General features: G+C 58.3%; 1 protein-coding gene across 9 annotated transcripts in view; it reads right to left on the bottom strand.

Moving 5' to 3' along the window:
- Positions 1-477: 477 nt before the first annotated feature.
- ANK1 (ankyrin 1) overlaps positions 478-20,313 on the bottom strand; it is a 54,150-nt gene continuing 34,314 nt past the window's right edge. For 2 of the 9 annotated variants that reach the window (XM_057384479.1, XM_057384483.1), the window contains exons 12-44: positions 20,072-20,170; positions 19,720-19,818; positions 19,334-19,531; positions 19,064-19,162; positions 18,883-18,981; positions 17,600-17,797; positions 17,311-17,409; positions 16,832-16,930; positions 16,555-16,653; positions 16,358-16,450; positions 16,132-16,204; positions 15,705-15,728; positions 14,752-14,854; positions 14,327-14,474; positions 14,019-14,116; positions 13,706-13,930; positions 13,132-13,286; positions 12,780-12,991; positions 12,449-12,653; positions 12,243-12,339; positions 11,668-11,896; positions 11,366-11,491; positions 11,165-11,284; positions 10,863-10,947; positions 10,529-10,603; positions 10,046-10,177; positions 9,696-9,842; positions 7,525-8,077; positions 6,566-6,824; positions 5,231-5,314; positions 4,803-4,970; positions 4,393-4,514; positions 478-2,696 (exon numbers count right to left, since the gene is read on the bottom strand). In XM_057384479.1, coding sequence (XP_057240462.1) covers positions 4,416-4,514; positions 4,803-4,970; positions 5,231-5,314; positions 6,566-6,824; positions 7,525-8,077; positions 9,696-9,842; positions 10,046-10,177; positions 10,529-10,603; positions 10,863-10,947; positions 11,165-11,284; positions 11,366-11,491; positions 11,668-11,896; positions 12,243-12,339; positions 12,449-12,653; positions 12,780-12,991; positions 13,132-13,286; positions 13,706-13,930; positions 14,019-14,116; positions 14,327-14,474; positions 14,752-14,854; positions 15,705-15,728; positions 16,132-16,204; positions 16,358-16,450; positions 16,555-16,653; positions 16,832-16,930; positions 17,311-17,409; positions 17,600-17,797; positions 18,883-18,981; positions 19,064-19,162; positions 19,334-19,531; positions 19,720-19,818; positions 20,072-20,170 — 4,599 coding nt within the window. In that variant the 3' untranslated portion in view covers positions 478-2,696; positions 4,393-4,415. Of the gene's footprint in view, positions 2,697-4,392; positions 4,515-4,802; positions 4,971-5,230; positions 5,315-5,510; positions 5,787-6,565; positions 6,825-7,524; positions 8,078-9,695; positions 9,843-10,045; positions 10,178-10,528; positions 10,604-10,862; positions 10,948-11,164; positions 11,285-11,365; positions 11,492-11,667; positions 11,897-12,242; positions 12,340-12,448; positions 12,654-12,779; positions 12,992-13,131; positions 13,287-13,705; positions 13,931-14,018; positions 14,117-14,326; positions 14,475-14,751; positions 14,855-15,704; positions 15,729-16,131; positions 16,205-16,357; positions 16,451-16,554; positions 16,654-16,831; positions 16,931-17,310; positions 17,410-17,599; positions 17,798-18,882; positions 18,982-19,063; positions 19,163-19,333; positions 19,532-19,719; positions 19,819-20,071; positions 20,171-20,313 lie in introns of those variants that run through there. The other 7 variants (XM_057384485.1, XM_057384482.1, XM_057384480.1 and 4 more) reach the window with 7 other exon arrangements.

Genomic DNA, 20,313 nt, shown 5'->3' with positions numbered 1-20,313 from the left:
ACAGGGGACACGGGACAGGGGACAGGGGATGGGACGGGACACGGGACAGGACAGGACAGGGGATGGGACAAGGACACGGGACGGACGGGACGGGACGGGACAGCGACGCGACCCATGACACACCGTACGGGACCGCTCGACAGCGCCGGGGCGGCGCGGAATCTCGACAGCGGCTGAGGGATCGGTGCTGTCGMCGGAGCCTCTCGGGCGGGGGTTCAGCAGCGCTGCTGGCCGGGGAACAGGTCCCAGCGGCACCGGCTGCATGGGCGCTTTTCCCCTCGCCCGCCCCGGGAGAGGCCGCCGCAGCCCCTCGGGGTGCTCACGTTCCTGCTCCCGTCCAATCCCCCACAAACGGCCGAGCACAAGCAGCCGCCACTCCCACGGCCACCCCGCCCTCCCGGCAATAGGTACGGGCAGAAGGGACCCGCCCCCGGGGTCTCCATCTTCCTCACCTTTGGAAAAGGAGAGACTAGACACTGTTTGTGTTCGTTTATTTATTAATTCATAGTCCGATAGCTGGTGTACAGGGAAATGATCTATACATCAGGGCCTAAGACAGGGAGATCCAAAAGGCTTGTTTCCATAACAATTAAAAAAAGAAAATAAAAGTAATTTTTAAAACTTCTAAAAAGCTTCTAGTGTGCAGACTGCAGCATTCTCTAGGCTCAATGTTGGGTGCAGCCTCCCCCTACCAGCCCTACAAGCAATCTGAGCGCGAAGCAATGTCACTGCAGGTGCCTGGCACATTTGCAGCACAGCACATTCCCTACGGCATACACAAGGCCAAAGCACTGGACCCACACACAACTCTAGGGTGATGCTACGGAGTCAGCTGTTGCAGTGGGTCTAGGGAGGTTATTGTACGCAGCAAGGGTGATGGATGGAGAGTCTGTGCCTATATGGCTCAACTTCAGGATGGGAAGGGGACTGCTTTGCTCTCCAAGGCTAAGCTGGGTCAGTTCACTGCAGTGAGGTTTCTTGGCTGCAGGGCAGCCAGGGGCTCTCCCAGCAGAYGTGCACCCACTACAAGGCAGTACTGCCCTGCCAAGGCCACCATCGCATGGCCTGAAGCTGGAGGTGGACTTGTTCTGCACCTGGCCACAGAAAACAAACTCAGATTCTGCAAAGCAGATCCATGGCCACTTCCATGAGAAAGAGCAGGGGGTCCCCACATCACTGTGCTACAAAGGCCAGGTCCCCACATCAGTTGGTAAAGGATAGGGCCAATGACCCGGGATCAAGTGCCACTACCCGCACCCTGCGCTTCTGGGGYCGAGTATTGCAACAGGTCAATCCACTGCCTGGGCAGCTCTGCCTAGCACTGCTCTCCTGCTAGAGCAGCTGGCCCAGGGCTTCCCCAGCCCCAGGGCTCAGGCTGCTGCCACAGCATATTCCACCTGGAGAAAATGTAGCCACCAGGGCAGCAGCCCCCATGTCTCTGGGATTGGTCCCGGGAGGGTCAGCACCCAGGGCTCTATTCTCCCTTGCAGGGAGGCCAGGGTCCCTGCAAAGCCCTTGTCTGTGGTGCACACTGGAGGGCTGCTGGCTATTGCTAGCTCCTGGCTCATCTCCTGAGCAGATATTGTGCTGAGTAGAGCTAGGCACAACCCCATGCGTGGCACAAGCACCCCCTGCTCTGTCTCATTGCACATCCTCCCTGGGCCCCAAGCACCTCAGCACAGCCCTACACCTTCAACCCAGCTGGAGCCAACACAACCTGGGGCTGGAGCACGGGCAGACCCACGGGACTGCACCTCTAGGCCCCGCTCTTCAGGCCAGGACGGGGCMAGGCTCAGGCAGAGGGGCACAGGACAGGGGCTGGCTGCTGCCCTCTCCCTCSAATAGCCTTCCTGCCCCATTCACCAGAGCTGCTCCCATATTCCAAAGGCTTTGCCTATCCTGCAGCCTGAAGAGGTATTTGAGAGCAGAGCTGTTAGTGCTTTGTACATACTGCTGGAGTGTCCCTAGGGGTTTGCATAGTATTTATTGGTTCATATACACAAGGCTGATTGCTGTACAGTTTACACTTTCGACATAAGCAACGAGCTCAGTGCTCAGCCCAGAGTTCTGCCCTGGCAGGAGACTTTGCATGTGCTGGGGAGAGGAAGGGCAGCCCTGCACCAGTCCCTCAGCCCAGGGCAGCTGTGCTCCCTGCAGCCTCCCTACACACCCTCTGGCCACTGCTGCCCTCCCCAAAACCCAACACTCACAGGGAGGGATGAGAAGCAAGTCCAGCAGAGGCAGCACAGGCATTTAGGGTGGGCCAAGCACCCCTTCTTCCATGGTGAGCAGCACCATGCTGTCCCAGCTTTCCTCTTGCAGCTGGAGCAGACGTAGGGATGCATCTACACACAATCACACAGAGGTGGAATCTCTTTCCCTCTCATTTTCTTCTACTCCAGCCCTTGCCTCCCAAAGGAGCTGAGAACATGCCCCTGCTGTGTGCTGCTGTCTCTGGGCTCCTGGCCACTGCGGGGCAGGGATGGAGGCCCCTCATCAGTTTTAAGTACTGTAGCTCATGCGTCTTGCAGTCAGTCGGTCATGCGGATAGGACAGTAGAAATCATGCCATTAGCCTATAGAAACATGTACAGCCAGCCCTGCTCCCCTCCACTCTGCTCTCTTCTCCTCTCCTCTCGTCTCAGGTATGTGTCAGAACGTGTGTGAAGTTCAGTGGTTTGGTGTTGAGGTGTGATCCTGGAGAGACAGAGAGAGAGGGAAATGGGGTTACCAGGCATTCATGGTGGCACATCCAGGATAAATGGTGGGGACAGCCAGGTACATGGCTGCAAAGTGCTTGTCCCACATGCACCCTTTCTGCCAAGCAACCACAAGACAAGTTTTGCGGGGTGTCAGAGAGACGCGACAGAGCACCAGTAGGTGGCCTGTCTGAAACGAGGAGCAGTGACATCAACGGTCTTGGTGGTGCCGCTCCATCTGCATAGAGCAGCAAGCAGAGGCTGAGCTGCATCAAGAGCAACACGGCACAGGGAAGGAGCTAGGAGGGCTGCTCCAGGTTTTGGGATGAAGGAAGCGAGCCTTGAGCTCCTCCACCTCAGCTAGGGTGACTGACTGCACCCCACTCTCCCAGCAGTGAGGAAGACCTTCCCCAGTGCGCGCCCTGGGCCACTTTCACACAACTGTAAACTGCAAGAGCAAAGCAACAGGAGCAGTGCCCCAGAGAGAGGCAGAACCAGGGACTGTCTGGGGAGTGAGGCAGGCAGGGGGACACACAGCMTGCATGTGCCCACAAGCAAAAGTCTCTTGGCTGTCACACACCACAGAGAGCTCACTGAGTGGAGAGAGAAGGGAGAGGGAGGGCAGCCAGCCATGCATGTACAACAGTGGCCAAAGGACCAACTGGGCAGCTGGGGAGCATACACACAACACCTTCCTCCAGGGCTGCACTGCCAGCCCTGCAAAGAGTGTGCAGAGACAAGTGATGCAGCTAGGCTCAGTGCGCTGTGCCAAGCATCCTGCCTTCAACCTGGTCTAGTCCCACTCCACAGCAAAGGTCGGGGACCAGAGAATGCCCAAGACTCAAGGGGTGATTCTGAGCTCAATGGGGATCAATGGAAGAAATCTCCTAGGTCAAAGGTAGGTGCCTTGTCATCAGCCCCTACAAGTTTCATGTTCCTTCACCACCACTCCCGCATCCCTACTGCCCTGACATCCACCAGCAGCACTCTGCCAAGGCCTGCCTCCACATCCTAACTTCAGCAGACCTCACTGCTATCCCTTCCATGGCTGGCAGAGGCTGCTGCTGCATCTCCCAGAACAGTGCTGTGAGCAGAGGCACTAGACCATGGCCCCACAGAACCAGGGCACCCTTCATCAGACCCACAGCTCTGCCAATGCCCAGCTGCACACCTTGGAAAGGGGACACCAAGGCACCAGCTCCAAGGGCTGGTTTCACCTGCCACAAGGCTACAGTTAGTGCTCATGCATGAAGGGGGCAATTCTGCTTAGACCCCATGCAAATGCAACTCAGTCCCTGGAGTGGCTTTGAACGAAGACCATCCCTCTGCTGTAGCCCAGCATAACCAGGAGTAACAGCTCTGTTGCTCTGCCACTGGGCACCATCAGCCTGAGTAGCCAGGATGCTGCCATTGCAGTAGCAGCCCCTGGCACTGTGGCTGCAGTGGGGTGCTGTGCACGCAGCTGGCTGGAGCATCGCTGCAGAGCAGGGCACCCTGCACCCACAGCACCCAGGAGCAGGTAAGCAGCAGGGTACCTCAGCCTCAGTATTCTGCTGCAGAACAGCAAACCTTCACTGCTGGCCGACAGCTGGGCACCGCCCACGACACTGTGCCCAGGAGAATGCAGAGCAGCAGCTCAGTGCAGGCAGCAGCATGGGGAGCCAGGACAGAAGGAAGAGCAAAGGTAGGGTTACCTCAAAAGAGGCCATTTGAGGAGTCACTGCTTCCCCCTTTTCAGGCTGGCTCGTTTCACTATCTGAGCCCCCATCCTGCCCCCAGAGACTTCTGGTTTCGGGACACGCACTCGCAACTCCTCCTGAGGAAGCCGCAGGGGCAGGAAGCAGGACATCACCCAGGTGAACAGACAGACACACAGAAGAGGACAGGAGAGGGAAAGGCAGAGTCAGTTGGCAGAAAATACCAAGCAAGAAGACTGGTGCCGTGGGCAAGATTTGCCCCAGAAGTCTTAGAGGGGAAACGGGACAGGAGAGCAGGACAGAAGAAAGGACAGAGGGTGACATGGTCCCAGAGCCTGGGAGTCCTGCAGAAGTGGTGCTGGCCCAGGCAGGCTGCCTGCAAGGCAGGGCTATGAGCCACACTGTACCTTGCCACCCAGACCATCACGGTGCAAGCTGGAGTATTTCATGAAGTGATCATCCTCAGCCTCCAGGTCTTGGGGCTCCTGTAGGGAGCCCTCCAGAATCAGCTCCTCCCGTTCCTGCCCGTCCCCCACATCACCAGGGCCCAGCTGACGCACCACCTTCCGGATAATCTGTGGAGACGCACACGGCAGGGCATCASAGCCAGCCCCAGGGCACCAGGCCTCCCTCCTCACCCAGTCTGCTCCTAAACTGCACGTGGTGTGGAGCCTCTTCCCATGTGCTGGAGAAGTGCCGTGCCTGTAACCCAAGACAGTGGGACGCAAATGTCCTTCATGGGCCCCTGGGCTACAGGGAGAAACAGGGCAGCTGTGTGCAAGGGAGAAGAGAAAGGCTGCGGCATGCCCGCATGTCTTGTCCCTCGGTTACTCACCTTCTTGGTGATGATATTGCCTTGATCATCTGTGAAGTGCTCCTCAGTCACCTGCTCTCCAGGGAGATGAAGCGCTTCATTCCCCTGCAGGAACAGCACGGAGATCAGGGCATCTGAGGGCGGTGGGGGAGCTCTTTTGCAGGCAGAACAACAGACCTGACACGCACCCCCAGTCTCCGTCCCACCCTGCCCTGAGCCTTGGCTGCTCTCCTTTCCTGGGGCTGTTCCTTTCCTGGGGCTGTTCCTTTCCTGGGGCTGTTCCCTCACTCCCGCTCGTTACCTTCACCAGGACGCGCCTGCGGACGACTCTGGCAGAGAGCGCCTCCTCGTCATCCGCCAGCCCCGCGCTCTCGCCCAGCTCCTTGTCGAGCTCACGGTGGGCGTGTTTGAGCAGGAAGCGCACAGAGCCCCTGACGATGTGCATGACGTTCTGGCAGCTGACCAGGAAGAAGGCCAGAAGCAGCAGAGCGATCAGCAGCTGGGCCAGGAAAGCCCACATGCTGCCTCGGCACGGCTCGGGCCGCGGTCAGAGCTCAGCCATGCTCTGGTTCTGCGGCTCTGCGGCTGTGCGGCTCTGCAGCCTGCCCGCGGCTCTGCCGGAGCTCTGTAACCCTAGCTGCCGCAGCTCTGCTGCCCGGGGGCGGCGAGAAGGGAGCAGGCAGGTGGGGCGTCCTTTGCAGTCCCAGCTCCTGTCACAGTCATGTGGCCGCGACTGCCCCAGCCAGGCAGGAACCAGGAGAGCCCTGTCCCTCTCCTGTGTCAGCCTGCCCACCAGCCTGTCCTCCCGTCTGCAATGGGAGGACAGCGTGCACTCCTCCGTCACAGGACAGACGAGGCCCTGGGCAAAAGGCAGTGCTTTGGGGTGTCACTGCAATCACATGTGACTTAGGTAGCGCAGACGGCAGAGCTGAACAGCCGCCTCCAAGCATGGCCGTGCTGCCGGGACAGAGGCGTGTGCCCTGGCTGAGGAAAGGTGCTTGCCCTCACCTTGTACCTGCTGGCTCTGGGAGACCATGGCATCGAGCCCACCCCCCAGCCTGGCCCCTGGACCGGGTCTATTCCTGGCTCCAGCAGGTTGGGCTAGCAGCCAGGCCAGATACTCGATAAGGAAGCAGTCTGGGAGGGTGGCTGGGTTCTAAATGGAGAGCAAGAGCTCAGGTATCAAGCACAGCAGGCTATTCTGGGCTGAGAGGCACCCCCGGGGGCRGGAAGTGTGCCAGGAGACTTGAGGAGCTAGCACCTGGTCTGCCTGACTGGCCTTGCAGCAGGCTCCARAAAAGGCTGTCCATAGGGTCACCACTCCCTGCAGGGCGAGTCCCCTGCTCCTCCCCTCACCTGCCCAAAGAAGCGGCTGTCGGCCTCCTCCTGCCAGCCGCCTGTGGGGTGCTGAGGCTGCCAGGTGCTGTCCTCTGCAGAGCTGATCCGCATCAGCTCCACGGCTGGCACCAGGACCTGCTCTTGCTCCTGGCCCTGGGCCCCAGAGGCTGAGGTGTGCGTTGGGAGCAGCCTTCGGGTGACTCCCTCCTGCCAGGAGCCCGCTGTCAGGTCCTGTAGGCAGGAGATAAAGGAGCCTTCTGCATTCCAGTCCCTCAGCCTGGGCACCGGAGAGGGACAGGGATAGGGAGAGAGAGACAGAGAGAGAGAGGCAGTCAGCTTTGCCATGGAGTGCTGCACCCTGAGCATTAGCCGAGCTCCGGCAGGCACACCGGCACAGCCTGCACCCCAGCACACGCTGGCTCCCCAGCTCATGGCACTGCTGGGCCCCCGGCAGAAGCAGCACAAAACACACAGATGCCCAAAAGGCACAGGCCACCTCATGTCATGCTCCCTGTCCGTCCCAGAGCCTCACAGCTCGGCTGCCAGGGTCCAAGGCAAGAGCATGCTGTGCTCTAATGGTCTAGAATGGTCTACCTCTAATACGGTCTAATGCTATGGAGCATTGCTGGGTGCTGCCAGGGACCTCATGGGTCCAGTGCCACTGGGAATGTGGGAGAGGGCAGSCCAGGTTAGGGTTAGCTCTAGTAGGCACAACCTACATGCAGGGCCTGGCTATCTGACTGGGGTCCTTCCCAGCTGCTCTGCAAGAAGCCCTCCAGAGCATTGCCAGAAAGCAGTGAGACACTTGGCCCAACCATTGTTCTATGCACCACAGATGCTTGGGCTCCAGAGCTGGAGACCAGCACAGAAGCAAGCAAAGCAGGGAGATTTTTGCAGCTGGTCCAGCATAGGGCAGTAGCTGGCAAAGCAGTTGTATTCCCCTACCACAGTCATCCTGGTGCCCCAGGCTGCAGTACCTGTCTGCACTCTTCTCCACAGCATGGCTAAAGGTAGGTGATGTCATGATCCTGGCTTGCACCTTCTGCTGAACTGAAACAAAAGAGACTTCACTCTCCGGGTCCTGCTCCCCACTCCCTGGTTGATGATCACCAGATGGCATCTTCCCCTCTGGCCTCTGCCCCTCCTCCTGCTCTAGAAGGTCAATCAGGCCATTCATGGCATCTGAGTCCACTGTGTCATCCTCAACCAGGTCCATAGAGCCCATGTGGTCTGGGCCATGAGCATCTGCTAGAAGTTGCCCTGGGAACCGGCCTTCACTTGTGGCATCCGAGTCCTCAGCCTTGCTGCACTCCAGAGAGGAGTCCTCAGCAGTCACCAGCGAGGGGGTGAGCCCCGAGGACCACACCTGCATGTCGGACATCTCCATCAGGGCATCCTGCTCAGTGGCAGCCATGGGGATAGCATCCATGATGGCCACCTCATTCCAGTACTGGTCGGCACGCAGCGGGGATGGCAGTGTGTAATGCAGGGAGGCAGGGGACAGCAGCTCGTCCTGCAGCGAAGCGTAACCTATATGGGCAGACAGAGGCATCATCTCCAGCAGCCGTCTCACGCACGCACAAGCACAGTAGGGCGAAAGGGAGACAGCTGCTGGGAGGATGCCTGCCCCAAGGACAGTCATGCCACAGCCCCCTGTGGCCAGGCTGAGCAGGGCTGTGCTCACAGCAGTGGCTGCTTTCCCATGGTCCCTGCAATGCTGCCATGCCTCCCAGTCCTGGGGCTGGTTTGGGCAGGCCCTGGGGCTGCCTCCTCCCTGGGAGGAGTACTGGCCTGTGTTCACACAATGCTCCATCCACACGGGAGGACACAGTGCCCTCTTTGCTACCCTGCTCCATCAGACCCCTGGTCCCTGCCCACAGCCCCCATCCAGCATGAGCTGGCTGGCAGTTAGTCTGGAGTTCAAGTAGCCAAGTCTGGCAGGCATCAGCTCTCAAAGCCAAACATTCTCCAGAGCACAGAGGAGCAGGTTGGAAGTACCATGAGCAGAGAAGGATGGCCCCAGTACGTGGCCATGCAACCCCCAAGCCCTGCAGGAGGCAGCCAGGGCCTTACAACCCTGCTGGTGTCTCCAGGGCTACAAGCCATTGTCRTGTCTCATCACCCAGGGACATGTGCACAGCTCAGGCACATCCATGAACTACAACCAAGCCAGGCAGTCCCACCCATGCAGGTGACTTTGCTCAGCCTTTTTTAACTCTAAGGTCAGCAGTGAAACTGTTCTGCTCTCCCAGCAGCCAGGGAATGACGGCCACAGCCAGGGCACAGGGTACAGCTGGGACTCTGAGCACAGAAAGAKCATGGCACCCAGGGGCAGGTGCCTGGCCAGGGGCATGCAGTCCAGCGAGGGAAGAAGCATGGGATCATGCAGGAGAAGGCCTTGGATGGCTGCCTTCAAGCAAGACAACTCTAAGAGGGGAAGTCCCTGATGACATGCAGTTGCTGGAGCAGGATGCGGCTCCCAGAGGGCTTAGCTGAGGTGGAGACAGTGGAGACAGGCAGTGGAGGAAGATGAGAGAAGGAGAGACCAGGATGAGCTCAGAGGAGAAAGGTGAAAAGAAGTGACCCACAGGAGTGCCCGCACCTGGCAGCACTAGGTGGCATGTTTGAGAAAATAGAACAAGGGGAGAGACAGAGAGGGAGAGAGCGATGAGCCAGCACTGCAGGGGCAGAGCCACAGTGCAGGGCTGTGGCAGCACAAAGCCCTGCCCCTGTCTGGTGTGCTGGCTCCCCAGCAGCATATGCCACAGCTGACTTGGGCTGTGGCCCCACATCCAGGCACACTCTGCTGGGATCCAGCCCAGGCACACCACCACAGCTGGACAGCCAGGATTCTGTGAGCTCCCTAGCCACTGCTCAGCTTTCACAGCCAGAGGCACCTGTCACTGGCACACTGGGATAAGGAACACATGTCAATCCCACCTGGACAGTGTGTGAGAAACCAGTATGGCAGAGCCAAGTTTTCTGCAGCATAAGCCCCAGTGAAGAGGCCACATCTGTCAGCAACACCTTGTGCCAACTGAGTTCTCTGTGGGTGCAACCTGGTCAGGCAAGACACCAGCCCCGGTCTCTCTGCACAGACTGTGCCCCCAGAGCCCTTCTGCATTCCCTGCCAGAAGCTGGGGCTCACCATTCATCTGGGATGGTGAGAGGGAGTAGTCTCTGTCGCTGTAACGCCAGCTCCCCTTCAGGCTGCGGCTCTGCCGACTGGAGCCCTCCAGCATGTTGACAATCTCGCCGCGGTCAATGTTCCTCAGTGCCGTGTACAGATTCTCAACTGCAGGGGGAAGATGGTGTCAGCAAAGTGGTCACCTGGGGGGACACAGCCATGCCCTAACACCCTCCAGGTGGGCAGGGAGGGCACGTATGCATGAACCACCAGCTGGTAAAACCAGCCAGCGGTTCCTGAAGATGCACACACTGCTCTGCACAGCTAGCCCTGCCACCTTTGTGCCTTAAAAGGGCACCACAACTACTCACTCTTGACACTCTTGCCCTCACGGCTGACCCAGAGGTTTAGTAAGGCTATGCTCTGCTCCAGAAGGGAGTTGGGATTCTCCACACGTATCCTGTTGATGTCATCCACCCCAAACTGCAGCTCACGTGCCAGCTCTGCAGAAAAAACCACGTCAGTATTGCACACTCCGGTGTCCACAAGGCTAGGGACATCATGAAGAGCTCAGCCAGGACTAGCTAGGAAAGGAGAAGTGTGGGTTCTGCCATTGGGTGTGTGGCTGCAACGAACAGCAGAAATACATACAACTCGTAACAAAGCTCTAGTCTGGTACCCATGCATGTGAATATGCACGCAGCCATGGGAAGATTTACTTCAGTGCCCTGGAATGCTCACAGCAGGGGCACAGTGCAAAGCAGTCACTACACCTGGCAGAACACTCCCAGCCTCTCTAAGTGTCAGCTTTCGAGGAGTGCTGTGCACCCTCAGTATGTCAGGTGTGGACTCACCAGCCCAGCTGAGGCCCAGCTGTTCTGCTATGTCAACCATCTTCTGGTCTGCCTTGTCCGTGCTGCTCAGAGAGCCTGGAGGAGAAGAGGAAGTCGCAGCTTCAGCTGCACAGGGCCCTGCACCAGAGTGGTGAGGGGARTGGGGTGCTGGCCATGGGGGTCACACTGACCCGTAGGCGCAGCACTGCCCTGCAGACAGGACCAAGGAAACCTCCAGGGAAAGGGAAGTTGTCGTGAGTGTGACTACGACAAGATCATTCCAGCCTTTCCACTGGCTTGGGCACCCCAAGTGCAGGTGGTGATTGGGCTGGAATGGTCCCAGCAGGCTGCATACCAAAACTGGTCTCACTTAGAATGCTGTATCGCTCCCGCAGAGACAATGGCGTCAGTGTCCTCCTTCGCTCATCACTGCCGCTTCCCTGTGAAAGTGGTGACAAAGCAAGGGGTCAATGGCTTGAAAAGAGGGTAGCAGCTCTGCCCTGACCCGACTGCTTCTCCTTCAGCCCCAGAGTGGCATGACATGGCCACATGGAGCAGCTGAAGAAGAAAAGCTGACAGTGAGGGCTGTGCCCTGTACCTGGGGGAGGGATGGGCCCTCACTGCCCCCTACCAGAGTGCCAAAGACCCAACGCTGACCTTGGTGCAGGGTGGTATGCTGATGTTCAGGTGGCACAGCACATGCTGGAGGTCCTCGTATTTCATGGCTTTGCGCAAGAAAGACAGGGAGCCGCTGGCTTCCCGGCTGCTGTCCCGGACCTGAGTGCCAGAGCCCAGTTAGGTGGCCTGGCACAAGCCAAGGGCCCTAACTGCTTGCCCAGTCCTGCACCCTGACATTACCTTGATGGGGATGACAAGACGATTCTCCCGAAAGGACTGGAAGAGGAAGGTGCGGGGCTGAGTGGCCTTCTTCACAGGCACTAAATTCCCTGAGAGTTCAACGTGCAAAGGCATCCCCTCTACCACCTGGCAGGGAGCAGAAAACATGCTCAGACCCTGTGTACAGCTGCTTCTCCTGCTCCTCAGCAGGGCAGGTAACCCTAACTCTCGTAGCCYGGCCAGGCCCTTCCACTGGCATCAGTCCCCCCTCACTTTGATGGCCCTTTCCCTGCTGCCCTCCACACGTGCTGCTGGGGACAAACCTCAATGTCCCTGCTGCGAGCCACCTCAGTGAAGTTCTCATGCTGCTCCAAAGTTTTGTCAACCTTGTCATCAGTCATGCAGTAGCAGCGCAGCCGGCCTTCTCGTGCATCGTTCATCTTGGCAAACACCACGAATTTGGCCATGTAGGGCACAGCTGTCAGCTCCTTGTACAGCATGGTGGCAAAGTGCACAGCCTCAGCTGTGCGTGGGCAGTCGGCCAGCCAGAACCTGCAGGAGATCTGGGTCAGGGTGCTGCTGGGCAGTGGCACCAGGGAGCTGCCCCCGCCCCATCAACARCCAACTGAACTGAAGAGGAAGCCCCAAGAGTTTTGGATACAGGTGTAGCTCCATCTGTGTTGGGGACCCACCCAAGTACAAATAACGGCCCCTTCCTTCAGCACACCTAGTTGTCATGAGTGTTTCCTGATGTGTACTCAGGCAGCATGGAGGTCGCAAGGCTAGATGAAACCATGTTGCAGCATCAGGGGTAAGGGGCTTTTCCTGGCAAAGGCTGTACCGAGGCCCAAGGAGCACCAAATGTCCCCAGAAGGGCACACGTTTGCCCAGGACTCACCTGGCAGATACATTGGTGGTAAAGTTAGCACACTCRTTTTCATAGATCAGTTTTGTGGTGCCTGTTATATCTTCCCACTGGGCTTGGGCTGTCCCTCCTGCAGCAGAAAGCAAGAGTGAGCATACTGTCTTTCCATGAGCCTGGGATCTGCATCCCCCTGAGGCAGCCCAGCCCATCTGCCATGCAGAGCACGCTTGCAGCCTCACCRATCACACTGCAGAGCAGACGTAGGCTGGTGGTGTCACCCTCGCCACTGTCGCGGGGATTGTCCTTCCAGGATGGTGGGAGTGGGATACGGAGGCCAATGGGGCGATGGAACTTCCTCCGTCGTGGCTCCACCGTGACAATGGGGCTGAAGGTCGCTTGGTTCCCCAGCAGCTTCGTCACCAACTCATCAGGCACAGGTTGTGCCTGCAGGCAGCACAAGGACGGRCATCAGGGATGGTTTTTCCCCAGGCTGGGACGTAGCCTGGGCTTGCTGCCCACCCCTGATGGCAGAAGCATGTCTGGGCCCCAGGCCATGCTCCCTGGGCTCACCTGCAGGGCCAGCCTCACTCTCTTGGTGACAGCAGTGTCTGGGAAGGTGGCCTGTACCATGGGCACCAGGGTGCTTTTCAAACATCCTCCCTCAGGGCCAATCATATCGCAGTCCTGGCAAATCCGGGACATGACCACAAAGTAGAGAGGGAAGTCAGTGGTGATGATGCGGCAGACCCTCTTCTTATCCAGCTCCTCCTGGCTCTCCAGCTCTGCAAGGGCAGCACAGCCATCAGTGCTCAGACACCAAGCCTGAGGCTGTCACCTAGCAGCCCTCCATGCTGCACTGAGCACAGATATCCAGCCCTGCCTGCAGGGAGCTGTGGAGCCCCTGCCTTCCTGGCACGCTCACCCTCGTCCATGCCGTTCAGCAGCTGATCCATGTAGCTCTCCTCATAGCGGTTGCGGTGCTCCTTCCAGATGGAGCCGTTCTCGCTGCGCAACACTACCAGCTCACGGTCTCCACGTCCATGTGAGGCAAAGTGTGGAATCTCCACAATGACGGGGCTGCAGATAGCAGAGGAAGACCACTGGCACCCACAAAGTGCCACAAGGACACGCAGAGAGCGAGGTGGCCCTGGCAGAGTGCCCGCCCGTGCTGTGCAGCTGCTGGGGGAGGAAGAACCGATGACCTCCCTCTCTCTGGGAAAGGGGACTCTGATGGGACAGGGAACTCTGTACTGGATGGGACAGGGCTGGGCAGGGCTTTTCTGCCACTGTTCTATTACTCTTCAATGACCCACTCCAGAAACATGCTGTGCCCAACAAGAGGTGGGATCTCTCCTCTGCCAGCCTCAAGAAGCAGAGATGAGCAGAGGTCTTGCCCCAGATTGTAAAGATTCCAGAGGAGCCCAGATCTGTTCCCAGTCCTGAGGGATGACGCTGGTGTGGGCATCCCCATCTGCTCTTTTCCCAGCTGTGCTCACCTGAGGAATTGGGCACCAGCAGGCCCCAGGGCGATGATCCGACTGCCCAGACCCTCCTCTTCAGCCAGTGGCGGGGGGGCAGGTAGCTTTTGGGGCTTCACCAGGCGGCAGGTAATGCGGGTTGGTGCCGCACAGGCACGCGGCGGGATGACCACGCGCAGACCGTGGTGCCGGCTGCCCCTCATGGAGCCACCGCGGGCATCCACCATGAAGCTCACCAGGAACCTGCAGTGGACAGAGGCGTGGGCAGGTGGACACCTCGCAGTTGGCTCATGCACAGAGCACGCACGTGCTGCACAGACTGGACACTCACCCTGTGTGCACGGGGCTGGCCACTGGGCTGATGTTATCTGAGGTCTCAGTGGCAGGGCTGCTGGGGATCAGGGAGTCCTCATCAAATTCCTTGGAGGGCTGTGTAAGGCAAGGAAGAGACTCCCTGGGCAAAGGGTCCTATCTGGGGGTGTTGAGCCTGTCCACCCTTACACAATCCTCACCGGATGGCCTGGTGCCACCGGGTCAGTGCCCTCTATCCATCCCACACTTGAGATCTGTGACCATGGGGGACCTCCCCCAGCAGGGAATGCCTGAGGGAAGCTGTGGCAGACTGTATTTCTTGCTCACCTCCTGTGGGGACACCGAGGGTGCATGCAGCCTGCTGACTTGCTCAGCTTCTTTCTCCACAGATCCTACCTGCTCAGTCTCCTCAGCTCTGGTCACCACGGTTTCAGGTGGGATGCAGGGGACCTGCAGGACAGCTGGAGACTCCACCCTGGCAGGAGAAGGTAGTGACAGACACACAAGTGGCAGGCCTGGGTCCCTCAGCCCCTGCCCTTCCCCACAGAGTCCTGGGGCCATTGGACAAAGGCAAAATAAGCAGCAGTCCCATGTCCTGGCGCAGGAACAGCAGTGCCCAGCTTTGCCTGCCATGCCAGCTGGTGATCTGTTCCTTTCCTGGAGCCATATGTGCCCCACAGGAAGCCCAGCCCAGCACATGGCTGGTCCTGTGCCGTGTACCTGCTCCCTCCCCACCACACAGTGTCTCTTACATTTGCTCCAGTGTTGTTGTGGCCATGAACTCCAGTATCTCCCTTTTGCCTTCCTGGTCTCTGAGATCAGGTGTCTTGGGCTTTGGTGCAATCAGCTCTTCCTCTGAAACCGAGAGTTCGCTCAGCATGCAGAGGCAGACAGAGMAGGAAACACAGATATCCAGCCCGTGCCCCCATCCCTGCTCCCACTGCTTGACATACACCCTTGCCCCCTCAGGTCTTGTCTCAGCCAGACACAAGGGGTGCTTTGCTGTTTTCCAGAGTAGGTCTGCTGCCAGGACAAGGCCCATGTAGCAGGCCAGTGGGACGAGTTGTGGGAGCCATTGGGAACTTTGGCTGCTGACTAACCTCTTTCTCACAGCACCATACAACACAGAGGCTTCAGGGGACACATTAAACTTTGATGCCTGGGACAGGGACATAGGCACGGCTGGGTGCAGGAGGCCACTCTAACACTATACCCCACCAGAGGTACAGAGCTCTGCTAATGCTGACCACCGGCCCCATTTACACCTGTTAACGAGCTCATCAGGGTTTGGCTCTGGCCAGTGCCCTGTGCGAGGGTATCCTGTACCTCCCAAAGCAGATGGAGCATCCCAGAGATCGGGAGGGGACCACAGCAGCACAGAGACCCTTGAGCTCTCAAGTTAATCCCTGCTTTGGCCAGAAGGGCTCCGGGCAGTTGTGGAGGTGCATCAGTGTTTGTCACAGTACCGGGTTCCTCCMTGTGCCACAGACGGGGCCTGGGTCTGACTAGGGAGTCAGGGTCCTCCTGAGTGGGAGGATTCCCATTCATGCAGTCACACCACAGCAAGCAGCACCGACATGGACTGGCAGGGCAGGAGAGCACGAGCCCAGCAGCAAGGCTCAGCAGATGGAAATGGCGTGCGGATGGTTAGTGGCCATGGGGTGAAATGGGCCATTGAGCTGGGGCAGGGGGACACATTTCATACCCATTATTGTGACATGAGCAGTGCCTGCAAAGTAAGAAGAGGCAAAAGTGAGGTCTTGGTGGGAGGGTGCAGGAGAAAATGAGCTGGGCTGGGAGCTGCTACCCTCCAGCAGAGCAAGGCATAGTGGGGGCTCTGCGTGCCCAAAGGCTCTCTGCACAGTCTCTGGGGCATGGGATCATGGAGATGTCCAGACATATCCCTCCTGCAGAGTGCAGGGAAGCACCCAAGCCAGGATGTGCCACCTCACAAGTCTGGTGGGCTTCCCTCGTCCTCTCTGCAAGACCAAAGTAGGGCCCACACAGTTCCCCCACCCTGGGGGTGTCCCTGTTCCAGCAGGGATACCAGTGCCATCCCCGTGACTGCTGCCTGCGACACTGACCCGGTCAGCAGATTTCTGGGATTGTGTGACCCAACTCCCACCCCTCACCTTCATCCTCTGATACGTCCAGAATTTCATCTACAGTCTCTGGGAAGCTCATTCGATGCTTGTCACCAACTGACTGTGGGAGCAAAACGAAGTCAGAGGAGGCCAGCACTTGGCTGCCCAGCTATCTGCAGCCCCCTCCTTACACCCAGGCAAGGCACCAGCCTGCAGACCTTTCCCAGCCCCAGCCCTCCTCCACAGCATCCTGCTCAGATACCCATGTGCTCACCGGGATATCCGTTTCGTCTGTGACAATCTTGAGGACGTCTGTGACAGAAATGTAGCCAAGCCGCTTGGCGATGGCCAGGGGAGTGGTGCCATTCTGTGTACAGAGGAAAGACTGGCTCAGCAGCAGCCACAGGGCAGCCCAGGCAGCTGCCTGAGCTTGTCACAAGGTGAGGAGGTGTGGGCAAGCRTTGTACTCACTGTGCTGATCTCGTTGGGAGATGCACCGTGCTTCAGCAGCAGTGTCACCACGTCCGTGTGGCCCTGCTGTGCTGCTTGGTGCAGAGGTGTGTAGCCCAGCTGCAGAGAGCACAGAGGATGCTGCCATCAGTTCTGGGAACATGCTGCCCCAGAAGTGGCCCCAGGTCTCACATACTGTTCTTCATGCCTGGAGCATGAGGACAGCTCCCCTTCCCCATCAACCTGCATRTTGTTGCCCATGGCAGAAGGGTCCTTGGAGCACAGGACATCTCTGTACCTTAGTCTTGGCATTGACATCAGCTTGGTGCTGCAGCAAAAACTTCACCAGCTTGATATTCCCATAATGGCTGGCCACATGCAGTGGGGTATAGCCCATCTGAAAGAAAAGATCAGGTCTCAGTCTGTCCTCAGCAGTGCTTACTGTCCTTCTAGCTCATCCCACAGGCAAGCCCTATGCATGAAGGATGAAGAACACAAGTGGGTGCTTCCCAAAAGCCCAAGACCAGGGCAGAGGGCTCACTTGAAACTATGCTGTACCTGCAGGTACAGAGCTGAGTTATGGGAGCAGGCAAGAATCACCCCTGCAGGGAGGTGGGGAGAAGAGCAGGAAGAGTCCCCAAGACACAGGCAAAATGGTAAGGATGCTTGCGAGAAGGGAGTAACTTGTACAAGGAAAAGAAATGCTCCTCCCAGAGCAGGCCTAGAGGTAGTTACCCCATGTGTTTCACCACAGCCATGGTCAGTGCACTACTTTACCCTGGTCATTGCATCCACTGTGACTCCATGTTTCACTAGAACATCAGCAACCAGCACATGCCCCTCTTGGGCCACAAGATGGAGAGGAGTCAGGCCACTCTGCAAAGAGAGGAGGTCTCAGCACAGTAGCACAACCATCACTGCAGCTCCACCAGACCTGGCAAACTGACTGACACCGTGCTGTTGGCCCAAGCACAGGGAGGCATAGGGGCCTGGACCCCCATCCAGACCACTGTTCTCCGCTGGCTCGTCTGCCTCCAGCCTGACAGGATGTGCTGGGACAACTTACCTTGTTGCCTAGGTTGCCATTGGCTTGTTTGGAGAAAAGCAGTGCCACCATATCTGCATGCCCCTCCTGGGAAGCCAGGTGCAGGGGAGTGACTCCCTGCACAGACTCAGCGTTTGCAGAAGCCCCGTACTGCAGCAGGCTGCTGGCCACCTCCATCTGGTTCTGCTTGGCAGCGATGTGCAGGGGCGTGTACCCATTCTGCAGGGAGAGAGGCTCATTGCAGTGTTCAGCCCTGCCAAGCAGACCAGAAGGGACAGGAGCTGCCACCCTGCCTTGCAGGCCAGGTCTGCCCTTCCTAGTTGCCTCTGGAGCTCAGGGATGCCCCCCACACCATCTCCCTGATAGCAACCATCCCTGACACTTTGGCCAAACCCTACTCTTCTAGCCAAGTCAGCACAGGGGTTTCAAAGACCACCAGCTTCAGGTCCAGCTGGTATGGGCTGCCCTGGAGCTTTCCACACATGCATTTCTGCAGCTGTATGCAGCCCCTGGCAGCTGCAAGAGGCTGGGGGCAGACRCTCCTGGAATGTGCCTGGCTGAGGTACGGAGCTAAACTCCCAAAACGCAGCATTAGTATTCAGGCAGAGACTGCAGAGCCAAGAGTCCTGCCTCTGCTGCCACCCTGCAGGAGCAGAGCAGCTGGCAGACACCCGCTGCCCAGGCTGACGTGCAGGCTGTCGGTGACGCAGACCCACAGGGTACCGGCTGCTGCCAGGGCCTGCCCAGCGTGTCTGCCGGCAGCCTGCACAGGGGAGAGGAGAGTGCCAGATGGGGAGGGCTGCCATCAGCAGCCACTTGGCTGTTTTGGGGATGCAGCTTCTGCAAACAACATGGAAAGCAAGGCGCCTGCTGGTCTGCTCTATGGGGAGATGCTCCCCATGCTCAGGCAGAGGCGGGCGACTCTCACAAGCTCGTGGGTTTTGTGACTCACTGCTTCATAGCTGCGTGCAAACATTTGCATGTGGTTTCCTAAACTGCCAGACTGCAGCGCTGCTCTGCAGGACTTGCCATGGAAACACGTTCCCCACGCAGAAACCACCGTGCTGCTAGCAGGGACCATCCCTGACACAGCCGATCTGCTGGAACGGGACCACTGCCTGGAGCACCGCCTGCCCCACATGTGTGGCAGGCATGAGCAGCACACATGGAGAGAGGCTGGGGGAGATCAGCCTCTTGTACACTCCCTGAGTGCCAGGATTGAGGGGCAGTGCTGGCCCCAGACTGGCAGGCACTGGACACAGAACACCTCCTCACAGCTCCACGGACACGCAGCCCWGACTTACCCAGGCTGAATTATGTGGGGAGCTCCCCTTGGGAAGCAGCAGTTTGACAATCTCCAGGTTGTTGTGGTGCACAGCCACATGCAGTGGGGTCAGGCCATTCTGCACAGGGCGAGAGAGCACAGACAGCTGAGACAGATCCTCTCACCATATTAGACCACCCTCCCACAGAAGCAGCACTCACCTTCCCTGCTGCATTGGGGTGAGCATCATGCGCCAACAGCAACTCTGCCACATCCACCTTCCCATACTTGGCCGCAACGTGGAGAGGGGTAAATCCTTTCTGAGGAAAAAGGCAGACCATCACAGGATGGCAGAGATGAAGAGAGTGCTGGCACCTGCTGCAACACAGGAGGAGGCTGCCCCTCCTGTGACAGGGATACTGTGCCATCAGTCTGCCCAGCCTTGGACCAGCTGGGTGATGCCTTCTGCCGCAGTGGACTCAGCAGCCTACCTTGGTCATGCAGGTCTGTGAGGCTCCCTTCTCCAGCAGGGCCAGGGCTGTGTCCATGTGCCCCTCTCTGGCAGTGATGTGCAGGGGCGTGTGCCCTGCTGTGGTGGCCAGGTTGGGGTCGGCGTTGTTCTCCAGCAGGAGTTTGACCATGCCGGTGTGGCCAATGCGTGCAGCACAGTGCAGAGGAGTCTGGTCGTCCTGTGACAGTGGCAAAGAAGCTGTTTGGGCAGACCTGGAGCAGTCCCTTCTTGCCATGCCAAAGGGATCCCAGCCCTGCTCCCACTGTGGCACAGCCCCTGGTAGGCTGTGCTCTGAGCATGTGAGAGTGAAGAAACCAGCCCCAGCTGTTCCCAGAGCTGATTATCACACAGATTCTCTGTACTTACCTTGGCCTTGGCATTGGCTTTGGCTTTGTTCTGCAGCAAGTACTTTGCCACATCTGTGTGCCCAGCTCTCGCTGCCATATGTAGGGGTGTCTCCACTTTCTGCACCAGAGACAGGATAAAGTGGTAAGGCCAAAGGAGAAAAAAGCCTTCCTGTAGTCATTCCTCTGCTCTGAGCAGAAGAGAGCAATGTCTGCAACCTTGTCTAGCCCCTGCTGGTTCCTCCTGACAGAACAAAGCAGAGGACACCGAGGACTGCTCAGGTGAACAGAGGGTGCAGGACCTGGACAATGCTCACATCCTGATGAACCCAAATAAGCTCAGCTCCCAAAGCCCCAGCCAGGGTGTAACTCACCACATTGGACACATTAGGAGAGGCTCCACGCTGCAGCAGAGTCTTGACGATGGGCAGGTGCCCCATGAAGGCAGCCACATGCAGAGGGGTCAGGCCAGACTGTGAAGAGAAAGGGGCCAGAAACCAAGATGGGACTTAATGGCCTTGCCAATATCTTTTACTGTCTTCTCCTCCTCCCCAGGGCACGTCTCAGCAGAGGCAAAATCTGAGGCCCCAGCCTGCTTCAGGAGCCTGGCAGGTGA

The sequence above is a fragment of the Malurus melanocephalus genome, unplaced genomic scaffold, assembly GCF_030028575.1.
Source record: "Malurus melanocephalus ecotype Western Australia unplaced genomic scaffold, MMel_1.1 scaffold_712, whole genome shotgun sequence".
Taxonomy (NCBI): domain Eukaryota; kingdom Metazoa; phylum Chordata; class Aves; order Passeriformes; family Maluridae; genus Malurus; species Malurus melanocephalus.
Note: the sequence above shows the minus strand (reverse complement) of the source record. Positions and strands in the feature narration are given on the sequence as shown.